At 42.2% G+C, this 14,077-nt stretch overlaps 1 protein-coding gene across 6 annotated transcripts in view; it reads left to right on the forward strand.

Annotated features, from left to right (window-relative positions):
* SIK3 (SIK family kinase 3) overlaps positions 1 to 14,077 on the forward strand; it is a 228,569-nt gene that overhangs the window by 193,173 nt on the left and 21,319 nt on the right. For 4 of the 6 annotated variants that reach the window (XM_069470852.1, XM_069470854.1, XM_069470856.1 and 1 more), the window contains 9 exons: positions 4,611 to 4,729; positions 5,262 to 5,372; positions 5,636 to 5,779; positions 6,192 to 6,269; positions 6,376 to 6,485; positions 7,585 to 7,738; positions 8,006 to 8,161; positions 11,323 to 11,393; positions 13,632 to 13,775. In XM_069470852.1, coding sequence (XP_069326953.1) covers positions 4,611 to 4,729; positions 5,262 to 5,372; positions 5,636 to 5,779; positions 6,192 to 6,269; positions 6,376 to 6,485; positions 7,585 to 7,738; positions 8,006 to 8,161; positions 11,323 to 11,393; positions 13,632 to 13,775 — 1,087 coding nt within the window. The remainder of the gene's footprint in view (positions 1 to 4,610; positions 4,730 to 5,261; positions 5,373 to 5,635; positions 5,780 to 6,191; positions 6,270 to 6,375; positions 6,486 to 7,584; positions 7,739 to 8,005; positions 8,162 to 11,322; positions 11,394 to 13,631; positions 13,776 to 14,077) is intronic. The other 2 variants (XM_069470853.1, XM_069470855.1) reach the window with 1 other exon arrangement.

Consider the following 14,077-nt stretch of genomic DNA (forward strand, 5'->3'; position numbering starts at 1 on the left):
ATGTTTTGTACCCTTTGATCTGAGGGCCCCCTCTTTCCAGTCTTTCAAATTGAATATCCTGTGGTTGATTGTGTTATTAGGTTTGAGAGCATTTCTTTTCTTCGTTTTCACCCTCTTTCCACATTTTATGTAGAATGGTGTGTTCAAATCTTGTCTGAATTTAATTTCATGAGCTATATGACATTTAGGAAGTATGAGTTGATGATGATACTCTAGCTTTCTGCATTTTGTCATATTTTACCATCTGTGCAACACATGATAAGTGTTAGATTTATGTTCCCTTGCAAGTTCGATATTATGTAGGACAGACAAGATAAAAAAAGCTCTTGTCCTTGAGGTATTACATTGTAACCAGGAGTTCATAATCTAGGACCTGTAGACATCTGGGGAATCTGTGGCAAGCTTCTGGGACTCCTTGAGCAGTCTAAAATTATATGCAAATTTTTGTGTATAAATTCTGGCACAAATATTTCTTGAAATTTTTCAAGGCATCTGAGGCCAAATAATGGTTAAGGATGACTGAATAGAGTTTTTAAGAACCTGAAATTGAACTAGATACATCTTCTAATTAAGACTTATTATGGTGCTGTTGATTTTTTGCTTTTAAGGAAATTGCCTCGAATAAATCTGTTTTAGAGCAGGCCTGTAACTGAACACCATTTGGCCTTGGTGGTCTGATTTTATGCACTAAATTGTGTGGAGACCAAAAGAAAACAGGAGAGTGCCACCTAGAGGCCTTAGCAACAATTTGGCCCAGGCTTTCTCCCTACACAGGAGTCCTTAGCTTTAGCAACTTTCTAAATTAAGAACATTTTTTTCCTCTTAGGTAATTGAAGATCATAAGCATGTGTGTCAGTGACATTTATAATCTATACAGGTGCTACACGTGTGGGGTCTAGCCTTGCTACTCTGCAAACATTAATTTTTTTTTTTTTTTTTTGAGTCTCACTCTGTTGCCCAGGCTAGAGTGCCGTGGCATCAGCCTAGCTCCCAGCAACCTCAGACTCCTGGGCTCAAGCAATCCTCCTGCCTCAGCCTCCCAAGTAGCTGGGACTACAGGCATGCGCCACCATGCCTGGCTAATTTTTTCTGTATATATTTTTAGTTGCCCATATAATTTCTTTCTATTTTTAGTAGAGACAGGGTCTCACTCTTGCTTAGGCTGGTCTCAAACTCCTGAGCTCAAACGATCCACCTGCCTTGGCCTCCCAGAGTGCTAGGATTTTAGGCATGAGCCACTGAGCCCGGCCTGCAAACATTAATTTTAATAAAGCTTAATGTAGATGATATTTATTCTATTTTATGGAAATGGGGGAGCTATAGTCTTTTGGATTTACAGTGCATTTGAGTATACTTTTAATCATAAAGCAAAAACAAATTGATGCCTGATATACATTCATTTTTATATAGGGACTTTGTTGTATTTTCTTTTAAAGTTAGAATATATTAAAAGTCAAGAGTAATTTTTTTTTTTTTTTTTGAGATAGAGTCTTACTTACTCAGTTGCCCTGGCTAGAGTGCAGTGGCATCATCATAGCTCACAGCAATCTCAAACTCCTGAGCTAGAGTGATCCTCCTGCCTCAGCCTCCTAAGTAGCTAGGACTACAGGCGTGCCACCACACCCGGCTAATTTTTCTAGTTTTTGTAGAGATGGGGGTCTCACTCCTGCTCAGGCTGGTCTTGAACTCCTGACCTCAAGCAATCTTTCTGCCTTGGCCTCCCAGAGTGTTAGGATTACAGGCGTGAGCCACTGCGCCAAGCCTAGCGTAATTTATTTTAATTACCCTTAGTATTCGTTTCAAGACAATGATAAAGAATGCTGTCCGCCAAATGATGTAGAAACTGCAGAGTTGAATTCACCCTGGAAAAATAGACCAAACAGGATTGAAATTCACATGAAGATGTATAACAGGGTAGTCAAGAGCATACCTTAGAAGTCCCAATTTTGCTATTACTTTGTGATGCTGAGTATATTATTTAACTTTTTTTTTTTTTTTTTTTTTTTGAGACAGAGTCTCACTCTGTTGCCTGGGCTAGAGTGCCGTGGCGTTAGCCTAGCTCACAGCAACCTCAAACTCCTGGGCTCAAGCAATCCTACTGCCTCAGCCTCCTGAGTAGCTGGGACTACAGGCATGAGCCACCATGCACGGCTAATTTTTTCTATATAGTTTTAGTTGCCCATCTAATTTCTTTCTATTTTTTTAGTAGAGACGGGGGTCTCATTCTTGCTCTGGCTGGTCTCGAACTCCTGAGCTCAAACAATCTGCCCGCCTCGGCCTCCCAGAGTGTTAGGATTACAGGCATGAGCCACCGTGCCCGGCCTATTTAACTTTTTAAAACCTTGTTTCTTCTTCATTTATAAATAGGACTAATAGTATCTAACTTAAGGTTGTTGTGAAGATTAAATGAAATAAAGTGGGTAAGCACAGTGCCTGGTATATAGAAAGTATTTTAAAATTAATAATTTATTGTTCTTATTTTCACTGGCCAGTTTTGTTTTCAGGACAGTTGTAATGAAATAGAAACAGAAAAATTTTAAAATTATAGAAGAATTTTATATTTTAAAAAGCATTTTCACAAATACAGTCTCATTTGATTAGAGTAAATATTCAACAACTATCTATCTATATATTCAGTAAATATTTATGCAGCTCCTAAATGGTTAGGTGTAATAACCATTTCAGGTATTAGAGATTTGATACTGGGTACAGTAAGAGAGACATGGGCCTTACATTACGGTGGGGGAGTTAGATAATAAAGAAGAAAATATATAAACAAGATGGTTTCACTAGGAAATCATTAGTGTGAAGAAAATTAGTGTTACGTAATAGAGTGACTGGAGGCCTACTTTACAGTGGGTGGTCAGGGAAGAGCTTTCTGAGGAAGATACATTTAAGCTCTTACCTGAATGACGAGGAGCTTGCCATGTGAAGCTCTGAGGAGCGGACATTCCAGCTAAAGGAAGGAGCACGTGTAAAGGCCATTAAGTGGGAGTGTGTTAAGCATGTGCAAAGACAGAAAACGGCCAGGACTTTCAATTTTATTCTGAGAGTTATGGGAAGAGATTAAGAATTATAAGCAAGGTAGTGATATGCTCAGATTTAAGCTTTGGAAAAATCCCTTTTGATTCTGTATGGAGGATAGATTGGAATCGAATAAGAATGAAGCAGAAAGACCATTTAGGAGACCTTTATAGTACTCTAGTGAGAGATGAGGGTGGCTTGGATAAAGATGTTGAATTATTGGTTCAAGGATTTGGATTCCCATAATGCACTGGGGACCATTTTCATGGACCGTTTTCCATGGTGGAGGTGGTTTCGGGATGATTCAGGTGCATCACATTTATTTTGCAGGCAGACCTCTCTGCTAATGATAATCTGTATTTGTAGCCGCTCCCCAGCACTCGCATCGCCACCTCAGCTCCACCTCAGATCATCAGGCATTAGATTCTCATAAGAAGCACAAAACCTAGATCCCTCACACGTGCAGTTTACAGTAGGGATCACGCTCCTACGAGAGTCTAATGCTGCCGCTGATCTGACAGGCGGAGCCCAGGTGGGGACGCAAGAGATGTGCAGTGGCTGTAAATACAGATGAAGCTTCGCTCACTCCCCTGCTGCTCACCTCCTGCTGTGCGGCCGACAACTCTGCAGTATAAGGGCAGTATAGCATTGTGGTTAAGAGCACCAGGAGAAGAGACAGACTGTCTGGTTTAAAATCTGACTTAATAACCATGTGGCCTTGGAAAAGTATCTTAACTTCTCTGTGCCCAAATTCTATCATTTCTAAAACGGGAATAATGTGTTAATACTGCTGTTTTATCGTCAACATCATCACCACTTTCGTCACAACTTCATTCCCACATCATCCTTGGTACCCCCAATTTACAGATGAGAAAACTTAGAGGGTGGTTTTGATATCAGATTATAGGTTTCTGATTTTTTAATCCATTGTTCTTTCTGTAATATAATTTGTAATATGAGCTCCCAGAGAAAAATATCTATTGATCTGAATCTCTGTAGCTCACAGCCCACTTTTATGTACCTGTGAGTATTTAAATAACATTGTGAAAATGATAAATAAGGCTAGTCGAATCCCAGTGTGTGGTAGATAGGTAGCTACCTGTGCCTGTGTCTCTCCCCGCACACCTTGTGCCATCAGAAATTTCAAATTCCCCAAATTTCAAAGAGAGCTATTGTACACCTAAGCCAAAAGCATTAATGTTCGCAAAGGACAGAACTGAATATTTTGAGAACCTTGTGAGATACTGGAGTTCTTTAGATGACTTTCATTAATTGTATTAAATGGGGCCGTGCGTAATGTAAACAAAAGAAATTCATGGATTATCCTCAGTCTGTTTTTGGTCAGACTTTAGTGAAGGCATTAACCAGATTACCACATCTGAATTTCTCTTTTCTCCATCTCTATCTGCCTTTGCCCAGCTCCTTCTGAAGTAAGCAATGAAAGGTAGGTTCAAGAAGCAAGAGAGACAAAACTAGAAGCAAGGAGCTTGATAGTCTTCCCACTGGCCTTGCCCTAGTTCCTCAGTTCCACTGGTTCCTCAGCCTCCCCTCGCCAGAGATTGATGGTGGCTGTTTGTCTGTTGCAGAGTGCGAGCACTTGATCCGCCACATGCTGGTGTTAGACCCGAATAAGCGCCTCTCAATGGAGCAGATCTGCAGGCACAAGTGGATGAAGCTAGGGGACGTGGATCCCAACTTTGACAGGGTGAGCTGGGCACCGCTGCCTCAGGGAACTCCTTTTAGAGCTGCTGCAGTATCTTTTGCATGTGATTGTAATCAGGCCATGACCTGAAAAGGCAGGTGCTGGGAACAAACTATTGTATAATACCAGTGCAGCAAGTGAAGCAAGCAAGAAATGTAAAACCAGCTAAACTGTTGGAGACCTACCATTTGTTGCCAAATTATAGTCTGGTTTTGGCTTTTAAGACAGTATAGCCCATGGTTCTGTAGATCACTCTCCATGGGAATATCTTCTTCCTCTTAGTGTGTTCGGTTCAGTGGCTTCTGTAGCATACCTTTATTTAAACTGTTATGGCCTTGGGTATCCCAAGGAGCTCAGGAAATAGGGGGATCTTGTCTGCTCACAGCTGATCACCCAGGACTATCTTGCTTATTAAACTCTGAGGCCAAAAAAATCCTAAGCTAGGAGGTATGGAACAGCTTGGTCATTGTATATGATATGTCATATTGACATGGCTAATTGGGGGCTTGACAGCTTGCCTCTTTGTATGTTACAGTTAATAGCTGAATGCCAACAGCTAAAAGAAGAAAGACAGATGGACTCCCTGAATGAGGATGTCCTCTTGGCCATGGAGGACATGGGATTGGACAAAGAGCGGACATTACAGGTATCTCCAAAGGAGGGGAGAACAAAGTGAGATGTAGCAGTCATTCCTCTATCCTGCTTTTTCCACTTTTTCTCCTTCCCGGGAATTTGGGTCTTTTTGTTCTCCTCCTGTTTTTCTTCCTCTGCCCTTCCCTGGGCCTTGGAAAGAGGAAAGAAGGTGCTTTGGTCATCTAATGTTGTTACTGAAAAGGTTTTGGTCATTGACATGCCATTTCACCGGGGTTTGTTTTTTTTTTTCCCACTCTTTCCCTTCTCTCTTGGTAGTCATTAAGATCAGATGCCTATGATCACTATAGTGCAATCTACAGCCTGCTGTGTGATCGACATAGGAGACATAAAACCCTGCGTCTCGGAGCACTTCCTAGCATGCCCCGAGCCATGGCCTTTCAAGCACCAGTCAATATCCAGGTGGGCAATAACTCCAGTGACCTAGTTCAGGACAAGTAACACCAGGGGGTAAGGGTTAGCTATTGCTCACTAACCTGAGTCAAGAGAGTTTCCTCATCTTCCTTACCTCTCTCTCCCATTTGTCATCTCTTCATTTGTCAGAGGTCAATCAAAGATCTGCACCTTTCTTTGACAGAGGATGGATGGGCAACAATAGTTGATTTTTCTTCTTCTCTTTTTAAGAAATAAATCATTGGGAGATACTGTCTTCTCAACAGAATGCTTCCTTGTTGTGGCTTCTAAGGGCAGATGAACCAAAGACTTTAGCAATCAAGGAAACATAGACTTTTAGCAATCAAGACTACTTTGAGAGACTATCATTATTTCCCTCTAACGTTAAGGTATGTCTGTGTACATATGTACTGCTTTCCAGGCGGAGCAGGCAGGTACCGCCATGAACATCAGTGTTCCCCAGGTGCAGCTGATCAACCCAGAGAACCAAATTGTGGAGGCAAGTAGCACCCTGTGACAGTTGTCAGCCGCAACCACTTTCTGTCTCAGATCCTTCCTTTCCTTACTGTTTATTTCTAATTTTGCGATGTTTCCCTCCACCTCAGCCGGATGGGACAGTGAACTTGGACAGTGATGAGGGTGAAGAGCCTTCCCCTGAAGCATTGGTCCGCTATTTGTCAATGAGGAGGCACACAGTGGGTGTGGCTGACCCACGGTGAGTAGCAGCCCTTATTAACACCAGGGCAAAGAATTGCCACCTGACCTACCACTGCACATGTTTCCTACTTCATTGTATCTCCCAGATGAGATCTAACCCAGTGGCCAGGACAAGTGGACAATGATATGATGCCATTTATATATGTGGACAAATAAAATTTTGTGAACAAAAATCCAAACTCCAAAACCATGCCAGGTTCTCAAAGTGTTTTCCCAAAGCAGTCTTTCATGATGTTCCCTGATGCCCTCACATTGGGGAATTAGACTAAATGCCAACTCACTCCATTTTTGTTCTACAGTTGCAGACTGTCAACATTAAAAATAGCCTCACCTCTTTTCTGGATATTTTCTTTGCTGAGTAGGGAAGAGAAGGTGTGGCAAGAATTCTCTTGAGAGTTCAACTAGGGGCAAAGCTGGTTTTCTTATAAATATCTCTTTTCTCTGAGTGAATTTCCAAAAAAGACTCCCATGCCTGCTGATTTGCTTGCTTTATGTTTCTTGTTCTCGGCCTATGATCAAACAGGCAGTAGGAGAACATTCTGGCTCCACAGACTGTCAGCTGCAAAGGGGTGGAGTCCTGAGTCTCTCTGTTAGTGGAAAGATCCTCTTATTTTAAAGTGTGCTGTAAAACCCACTGTTGTAGCATGACAGCCCTGCACATCCAGTACTTACCTGTCCTGTCGGCACTGACAAGAATAATTGCATTCTTTCCCTGGTGAATCAGTTGCTACTTCAGGCAGTTATTGTTTTAGCGGATGACCCGTTTTCTCTAGAAACTTGCTGTTCACCTCCAGGCTTTGGAAACCCGAACTGGACTGCTGCCAGTATTTCCTCTTGGCTCAGAGCTGTTGGTTTTACATGAGTGGCCAATGAAGAATAGCGATCCCCAGTCCCAAACAGTCAAATGGGAGCGAGTCAGATTCCACACATTAGGCATCTGCTTTACTTTGGGATCTTAGAGAGAAGTACAAATTTAGGAAGAAAGTAAAAAAATAAAATAAACTGTATTGAACATAGCAGTGCTGTCAATTTTGGGATATAAGTGTTTTAGAGTAAGAATATTAACCAAACTTCTCTGTCACCCTGTTTCCTGTCAGCACGGAAGTTATGGAAGATCTGCAGAAGCTCCTACCTGGCTTTCCTGGAGTCAACCCACAGACTCCATTCCTACAGGTGGCCCCTAACATGAACTTCATGCACAACCTGTTGCCCATGCAAAATTTGCAACCAACGGGGCAGCTTGAGTACAAGGTACCTGGATATGGGAGAGGGTTTGCTCCAGAAGAAACAAACTTGAGCTTCCTTTGAGAGGCTTTGTGGGACCTTCCCCAGGATTTAAGAATTTCCTTATAGAATAGGATGATTTCTCTTGCAGAGCAGCTCAGGTGAGAGGGAATATTTCTGTAGTCTACATCACAATCAATGGATCCCCTAATTACAGTAGATCAGTATATTGCTCTTTTTATTCATACTCCCCCCCATCTTACCAGTCTGTCCTTCCCACTCTACTCCTGGCAGGAGCAGTCTCTGCTACAGCCGCCCACCCTGCAGCTGCTCAATGGAATGGGCCCCCTTGGCCGGAGGGCATCAGATGGAGGAGCTAACATCCAGCTCCATGCCCAGCAGCTGCTGAAGCGCCCACGGGGACCCTCCCCACTTGTCACCATGACACCAGTGAGTAGCAGCACGGAGCCCAGTTTACTTTCTCAGAGGTTTTTCATAAAGAGGTTGTAAGCCTGGGGTTGGGAACCCAGGGCCAAACTAAATGTCTGAATTTCTTCTTTCTCCAAACTTACGATGCTTAATGTATTCTCATTTTCTTCAGGCTAGTAGATTTTTCCTGACTTTATTTTTGGTTAACTTCTTTACGTAACCAAATAATTTCTATGCCAAGCCCCACTCCCGGAGAGCCTTTTCCTCAGTGGGCCACATATCGGCCCCTGGTTAGGTACAGCTGCATTCCCGCCAGCTTGAGGAAAGGAGCAGTAGCCTGACTCAGAGCCTTCTCATAGATGACTGTTCCCTGTCAGAAGGCAGTTGAATCGAACAGTGCTCTCTGGAATTCATTGCTTTCTAGACTGGTATGCAAAATTATCTTCTCACCAATTCTTTCTCCTTTGACAAATACCACTCACAGTTTTGGTACAACCTGGATCACTTGATTAAATGGCTTTCACGAGCTCTAGCCTAGTCATTTGACATCTCTGAGTCCCATCTTCTTTGTATCATAGTCACATTGAAAGATTTTTTTCTTCCCCTGGGTTCTGTTTATTTCTGGTTATTTTCCTGTCATAGGTCATTCATTCATTCATTCATTCAATCTCAGAGTACCAGAAGATTGGGTGCCAACTATATCCATGGCCCTTACAAGATGTTTTCAGGCAGTGCTTCTCTGAGGACCCCTTTTTCCCCCTTCAGTTAATCATGAATTAATCCCTTATAAAACACAGTAAAAGTGAATCATAAGAAAAATAAAATTTTTATTTTTTATTTTTGGTGGAGCCAAGATGAAAGAAAAAAAAATACAATTTTTAAAACATAGAAAATAACAAAGCTTAATTTTTTATTCAATTCAACAGACAAAATTACTCTGTTAAGTTGCTATAAATGTTTCTCAGAGCCTGCTGTTGATTTCTGTACTTACCTTGTCATTCATTGGTAACAAAACAGTTTATGGACTGGCAGGGGTCCATGGGCCACACTTGCAGTAACACTGATGTCAACTTGGCATCATCGACAACATCAACATGTGTGAAGTATTTGAGTAACAGTGAAAGACCATATGTGATTAACTACCAGAGTTAATAACGTGGACTATTAGGTGGCAGAGGCATTCAGGGCTGGGCAAGATCAACACAGGTTTTGAAGGATCATGAACAGGTTTATGGGAGGTGGGTTGACTTACTCTGTCCACTGTAACTGTTTTAGTCAGGGTCACTAACAAGTTCTTATTGATAAGTCCAGTGGACACTTTTAATCTTTATCTTTTGGACATCCTAACTGTATTAGTCACTGTTGACTATTTTTTTCCTCAAAATATTTTCTTTTCTTGGCTTCTGTGATACCACATTCTCTTTGTTTTCCTCATGCCTCTCCTTTCAGATTTCCTTTTTGCCAGGGTTTTATCTTAGGCCTGTTCCCGTCTTACTTCACATACTCTCTCTGGATAAGCTTGTCTACTCCCATAATTTCAGTTACCATCTGATTCTCCAGCCCAGAATGCTCTTCTGAGTTCCTCACATCTGCATATATGATTGCCTCCTGGACAGATTTGGTTGGTTATCCCACAAGTATTCACAATTTTAATTCAACATGTCCCAAAATGAATTTATCATGACTCTCTGAAACCTGTTCCTCCCCTTGGGTGACAGTGAATGGCACTGTCATTATCCTTGTGTCATTATACAAGCTAGGAATGTGGATTTTATCTTAACTCTTCTCTCTCCCTTCTTCCCCATACCAAGATAGTTATCTAATATCTATGAATTAAATATCTTCCTTTTGTCTCCACAGCCGTCTCTTTAACTCAAGTCACTGTCACCCATTGTCTAGATTAACACAGTGGCCTCCTACCTGGCTTCCTTGCTTCCAGTCTTGTCTCCGGATCCCCACCTCTAGTCCTTTTCATGCTGCAACTAAAGTGAACCAGCTTTCTCCAGTGTAAATCATATAAGATCATGCCCCTGCTTAAAATCCTTTAGTGATTCACCACGGTCCTTCCCCAAAATAAACTTCTTAGTGTGTTATTCAAGGCCATTTATAACTGGCCACAGCATTCCTCCCCTACCCCATGTACAGCCACTTCCTGCCTAACCCTGTTCACTCCACCCTTAGAAAATTGTAGTAAAGGATCTGGAAACCCTAGAAGCATTCAAACAGTGGAATTATTCCAGAAAGCTTTTTGTTTTGTTTTGTTTTGTTTTGTAATTATCCATTTTAACAAATGCTCTTTTCTAATAATTGAAGTGTGGTATTTGTTCTAGTGCTTGAAGCGTGGTGATTGCGTGAGCCACCAGGCTATGAGTAGCTATTACGAATGCACAGCATTCCAGTCCTCATGCAGATGGGAACAGTCACAGTGATGCATGCATTGTGACGGTTCTCATTTCACTTATATGTTTTGGTAGGTAACAGCTATTTTAAAGCATTGAATTGCAGCTCCACAATTATATGTTATATATAAAAATGTACTTTCAAAACTTCATTATGCTTTCCAGGAATTAAGACATTTAAACTCTGGAAATAACATTAATATGAAACAACAGGTCAGTTCCTAGACATTACAGGTAAACAGTCTTCTACTATATTTTCAGGTCCTCAAACACCTGCAGGCCTTCTCTTTTCTCTCAGCCTAGAAACCTATGGCCCCTTTCTCTCTTTGCCTAGCTAGCTCCTGTGCATCCTTCAGGTCCCAGGTTAGTTGTTACCTCCTCTAGGCTGCCTTGCTTAATTCCCAAGCTCCCTTAGTAGGGTACTTGGTCATGCTACTTAGTAATTGTCTGTTTACTTATCTCTGTTGTCCAACTAGATTCTAAAATGAGGGCAAGGTCTATATCTATAAATTCACATTTATCCTGTAACATAGTAGGCATATTTGTTGAATGAATAAATGAATGAATGAAGATGAATTAGGGAAGAAATCTCAATTGTTATCACCTGAGCAAGGTGAAAATTAAAAAAACCCAGGTATATGAAAGTTTTGTATAACTCAGGAGTCCTAGAAAAGTTTTATAAATAAGAAAGTTAACAGAAAGTCCTACCCACACTCTGTTACTAGAGTAAGAGACGTCAGAGACCAGGCTGCCACCTTGAGCTTTTCCTTCCTGTCTCTTCAGGCAGTGCCAGCAGTTACCCCTGTGGACGAGGAGAGCTCAGATGGGGAGCCAGATCAGGAAGCTGTGCAGAGGTAATGTGACATCTGGCAGTGCTTGCAGAACGTCCTTGGGCAGGCTCCCCCTGCAACCAACGAAAGGTCACTTCTGCCCAAGGAGGTGGTACAGTGCAGCTTCAACATTTGTGTGGTCTCTTTGCTCAAGCCAGATGGCATGTTCCTCCCCACATGGAAGTAACAGAAGACTACCCAGAAAATTTCATTTCTGTAAGCGTCATTGGAAGTCCCCTAAGTGACAGCAATAACCATAAGAACTTTTTCTCTCCTCCCTCCTTCCTTCCTTGCCCCCTGCCTTCATATTGCAACTCTGATAGTATTCACAAGGCACAAAGCCTGCTCCTTCCTGCCAAGAACTGTTTACTGAAAAGGAATTGGAGATTTGGGATGACAGTGATCCTGGCTAGTCTAGCCATGGACCTCTGGCATGGACTCTTCCTTTCCAGGAGAATGAATACCTCTTGTACTGTTTGCTGTGTGCTCCTTCTACCCCCTTGTACCAACAAAGAGATATTGAAAAAAAGAATATGGGATTCGGGCCAGGGACAGATGCAAACATCCATTGTTTGCAAAACCTTCTTGAGAGATGCCTAATTCACAGAGAATGGCAGTGACCATCAGGCATGCTGTACTGTTCATTTGGCCTCAGTTCCTAGCCCTGGTCCCCAGTTCCATGCATGCCCCCTTGTGGAAGTTGTCTTTCTTATTTTCCGGGGAAGGGGTTTCACCAGAATCCAGCATGTATTTTCCCAGAAATACAGGTGTTCTTCAAGATTATATGTTTTTCCTTTGAGGGAAATTGAAATAAAATGGTTTTCATGGGCTCTTGGGGAAACTTTGGGTGTCTTTATCAAATGGATATTAAACCACTAATGGCTTATTTTTTGGTAAGTTTATAACCACTAATCACTCTATAATATGTTAACTGATTTTGGTTTAAATGGGCAAGGTAGTTAAAAATGAAATGAGACCGTTTAAGAACCCGACTGTTGCTGGCCAGTACTCTTCTCCCTGCCCCAGTAGCTCTGTAAGGGAACTGCTATGCAAAAAGAAGCTGGTCCTGCGTGGAAAGAAAATCCTGGTGAACAGGGGTGTTGGCAGGTGGGCCAGCTCCTTCTACAGTCTAGCCAATAGAGGGAAATTTGTGGTAACTTTTTTTCTCTTGATGCTGTTGTTTCCATAGTTTGCTGATAACAGGGTATATAAGGTTGCAAATGGACCCTGCTGGGTCATGAAGAAATGAGAAATCAGGAAATTTACTACCTTCCTACCTTACAAGAGACAGCAATATTTTATTTTACCTTCTTTGTCTTAGACTTTACTTCTTCCAGCTCCACCTTCTTTCTTCTTTAGAGTACCATTTTAAGGGTATAATGCCCATCGGTTTTGATATAATAGAGAAGAAATAATGCCTCTTTCAGTCATGCCCAGGAAGAGCAGCAGTGGTGAAGGAGGTCATCCCCCAGACGAAGGGCACGGATATCTTATTAATGTATTGACTAAGTGGCAGGTCTGAAAGATCTGCAGAATGAAAGCCATCTGCTTCTGAACTCTTCAGCTTTTGAAACTCTTCTGTTTGCCTTGCCTTGCCTTCCCCCATAGACAATTCTAAACATCTCATGTGGTTCTGTTTCTTCATCCTCTACAGAATGTTGGTTCCCTGGGGACAACATCAATCTTTCTTCTCTGATGCTTGAGTTACAGTCACGGAGCGTGAGGGAAGGGGTGGTTGTGGAACTTGCTTATCCCCAAATGGAAGCATCTGTTCTGTGTGACCTGCAGTAAGGACAGTTTCCAAACTGGGGGCCTCTGGGATCAAGAGACACACATGGAGCCCTTCTGAATATCTCCCACGGCTCATCTCTAGGAATAGTCTTTAGGGCTCCTTTCCTCTGACCTGTATTGTGGAAATTTAGAGGGAAACAAGAGATAAAATTAACATGTAGAAAAGAAATTCTTCTGTTGAAGGGAATGAAGTAAGGAAAATCGATCCTCTTTGTGAGCTAGATCTGCTTGCTTTCCTCTCTTCAGTGGCTGCTCTTAGGTTCAAGTTTAGCCACTTCAGTGTTAAGCCGACTTTTGTTGGCCAGATAGAAACAATTCACTTCCATCCAGTCAGGGATCTCTCTGCCATGGAGCCCTTCTTGAGCTCTGGCACTATCTCATTGAATGCTTTGGATTAACTTCTAATGCTTCTTGCAGAGGAATATTCCTGCCTCTCTTTTTTACTATGAAATGTGCTCCTGCTTGTTGCAGGTACTTGGCAAATAGGTCCAAAAGACATACACTGGCCATGACCAACCCTACAGCTGAGATCCCACCGGACCTACAACGGCAGCTAGGACAGCAGCCTTTCCGTTCCCGGGTCTGGCCTCCTCACCTGGTACCTGATCAGCATCGGTGAGTAGCCACATGAGCTATGTGAGCTCTTTGAGGCTCATCGAACAGGCACCCTTCTGACTAGTCTCACAGTGACAGTGACTAGCATCATGGCTTTAAGTAGAAGCCAGCTGTCATCCTGAACTCTCATCTTCTCAGCTCCTTGCACTAAGTAATACACAGGGCAAAAGTTTTCTGCTGGGCCCTGGAGCAATACAAAATTCCTCTTTCCCATTGCCTGGAGACCTGTTTATTGTCTGCAGTTGATTTCCATGATTCTAGATGTTGATTCATAGATGAAATTGAACTTGAGACCAGCAAGG

Source organism: Eulemur rufifrons, chromosome 6, assembly GCF_041146395.1.
Source record: "Eulemur rufifrons isolate Redbay chromosome 6, OSU_ERuf_1, whole genome shotgun sequence".
NCBI lineage: Eukaryota > Metazoa > Chordata > Mammalia > Primates > Lemuridae > Eulemur > Eulemur rufifrons.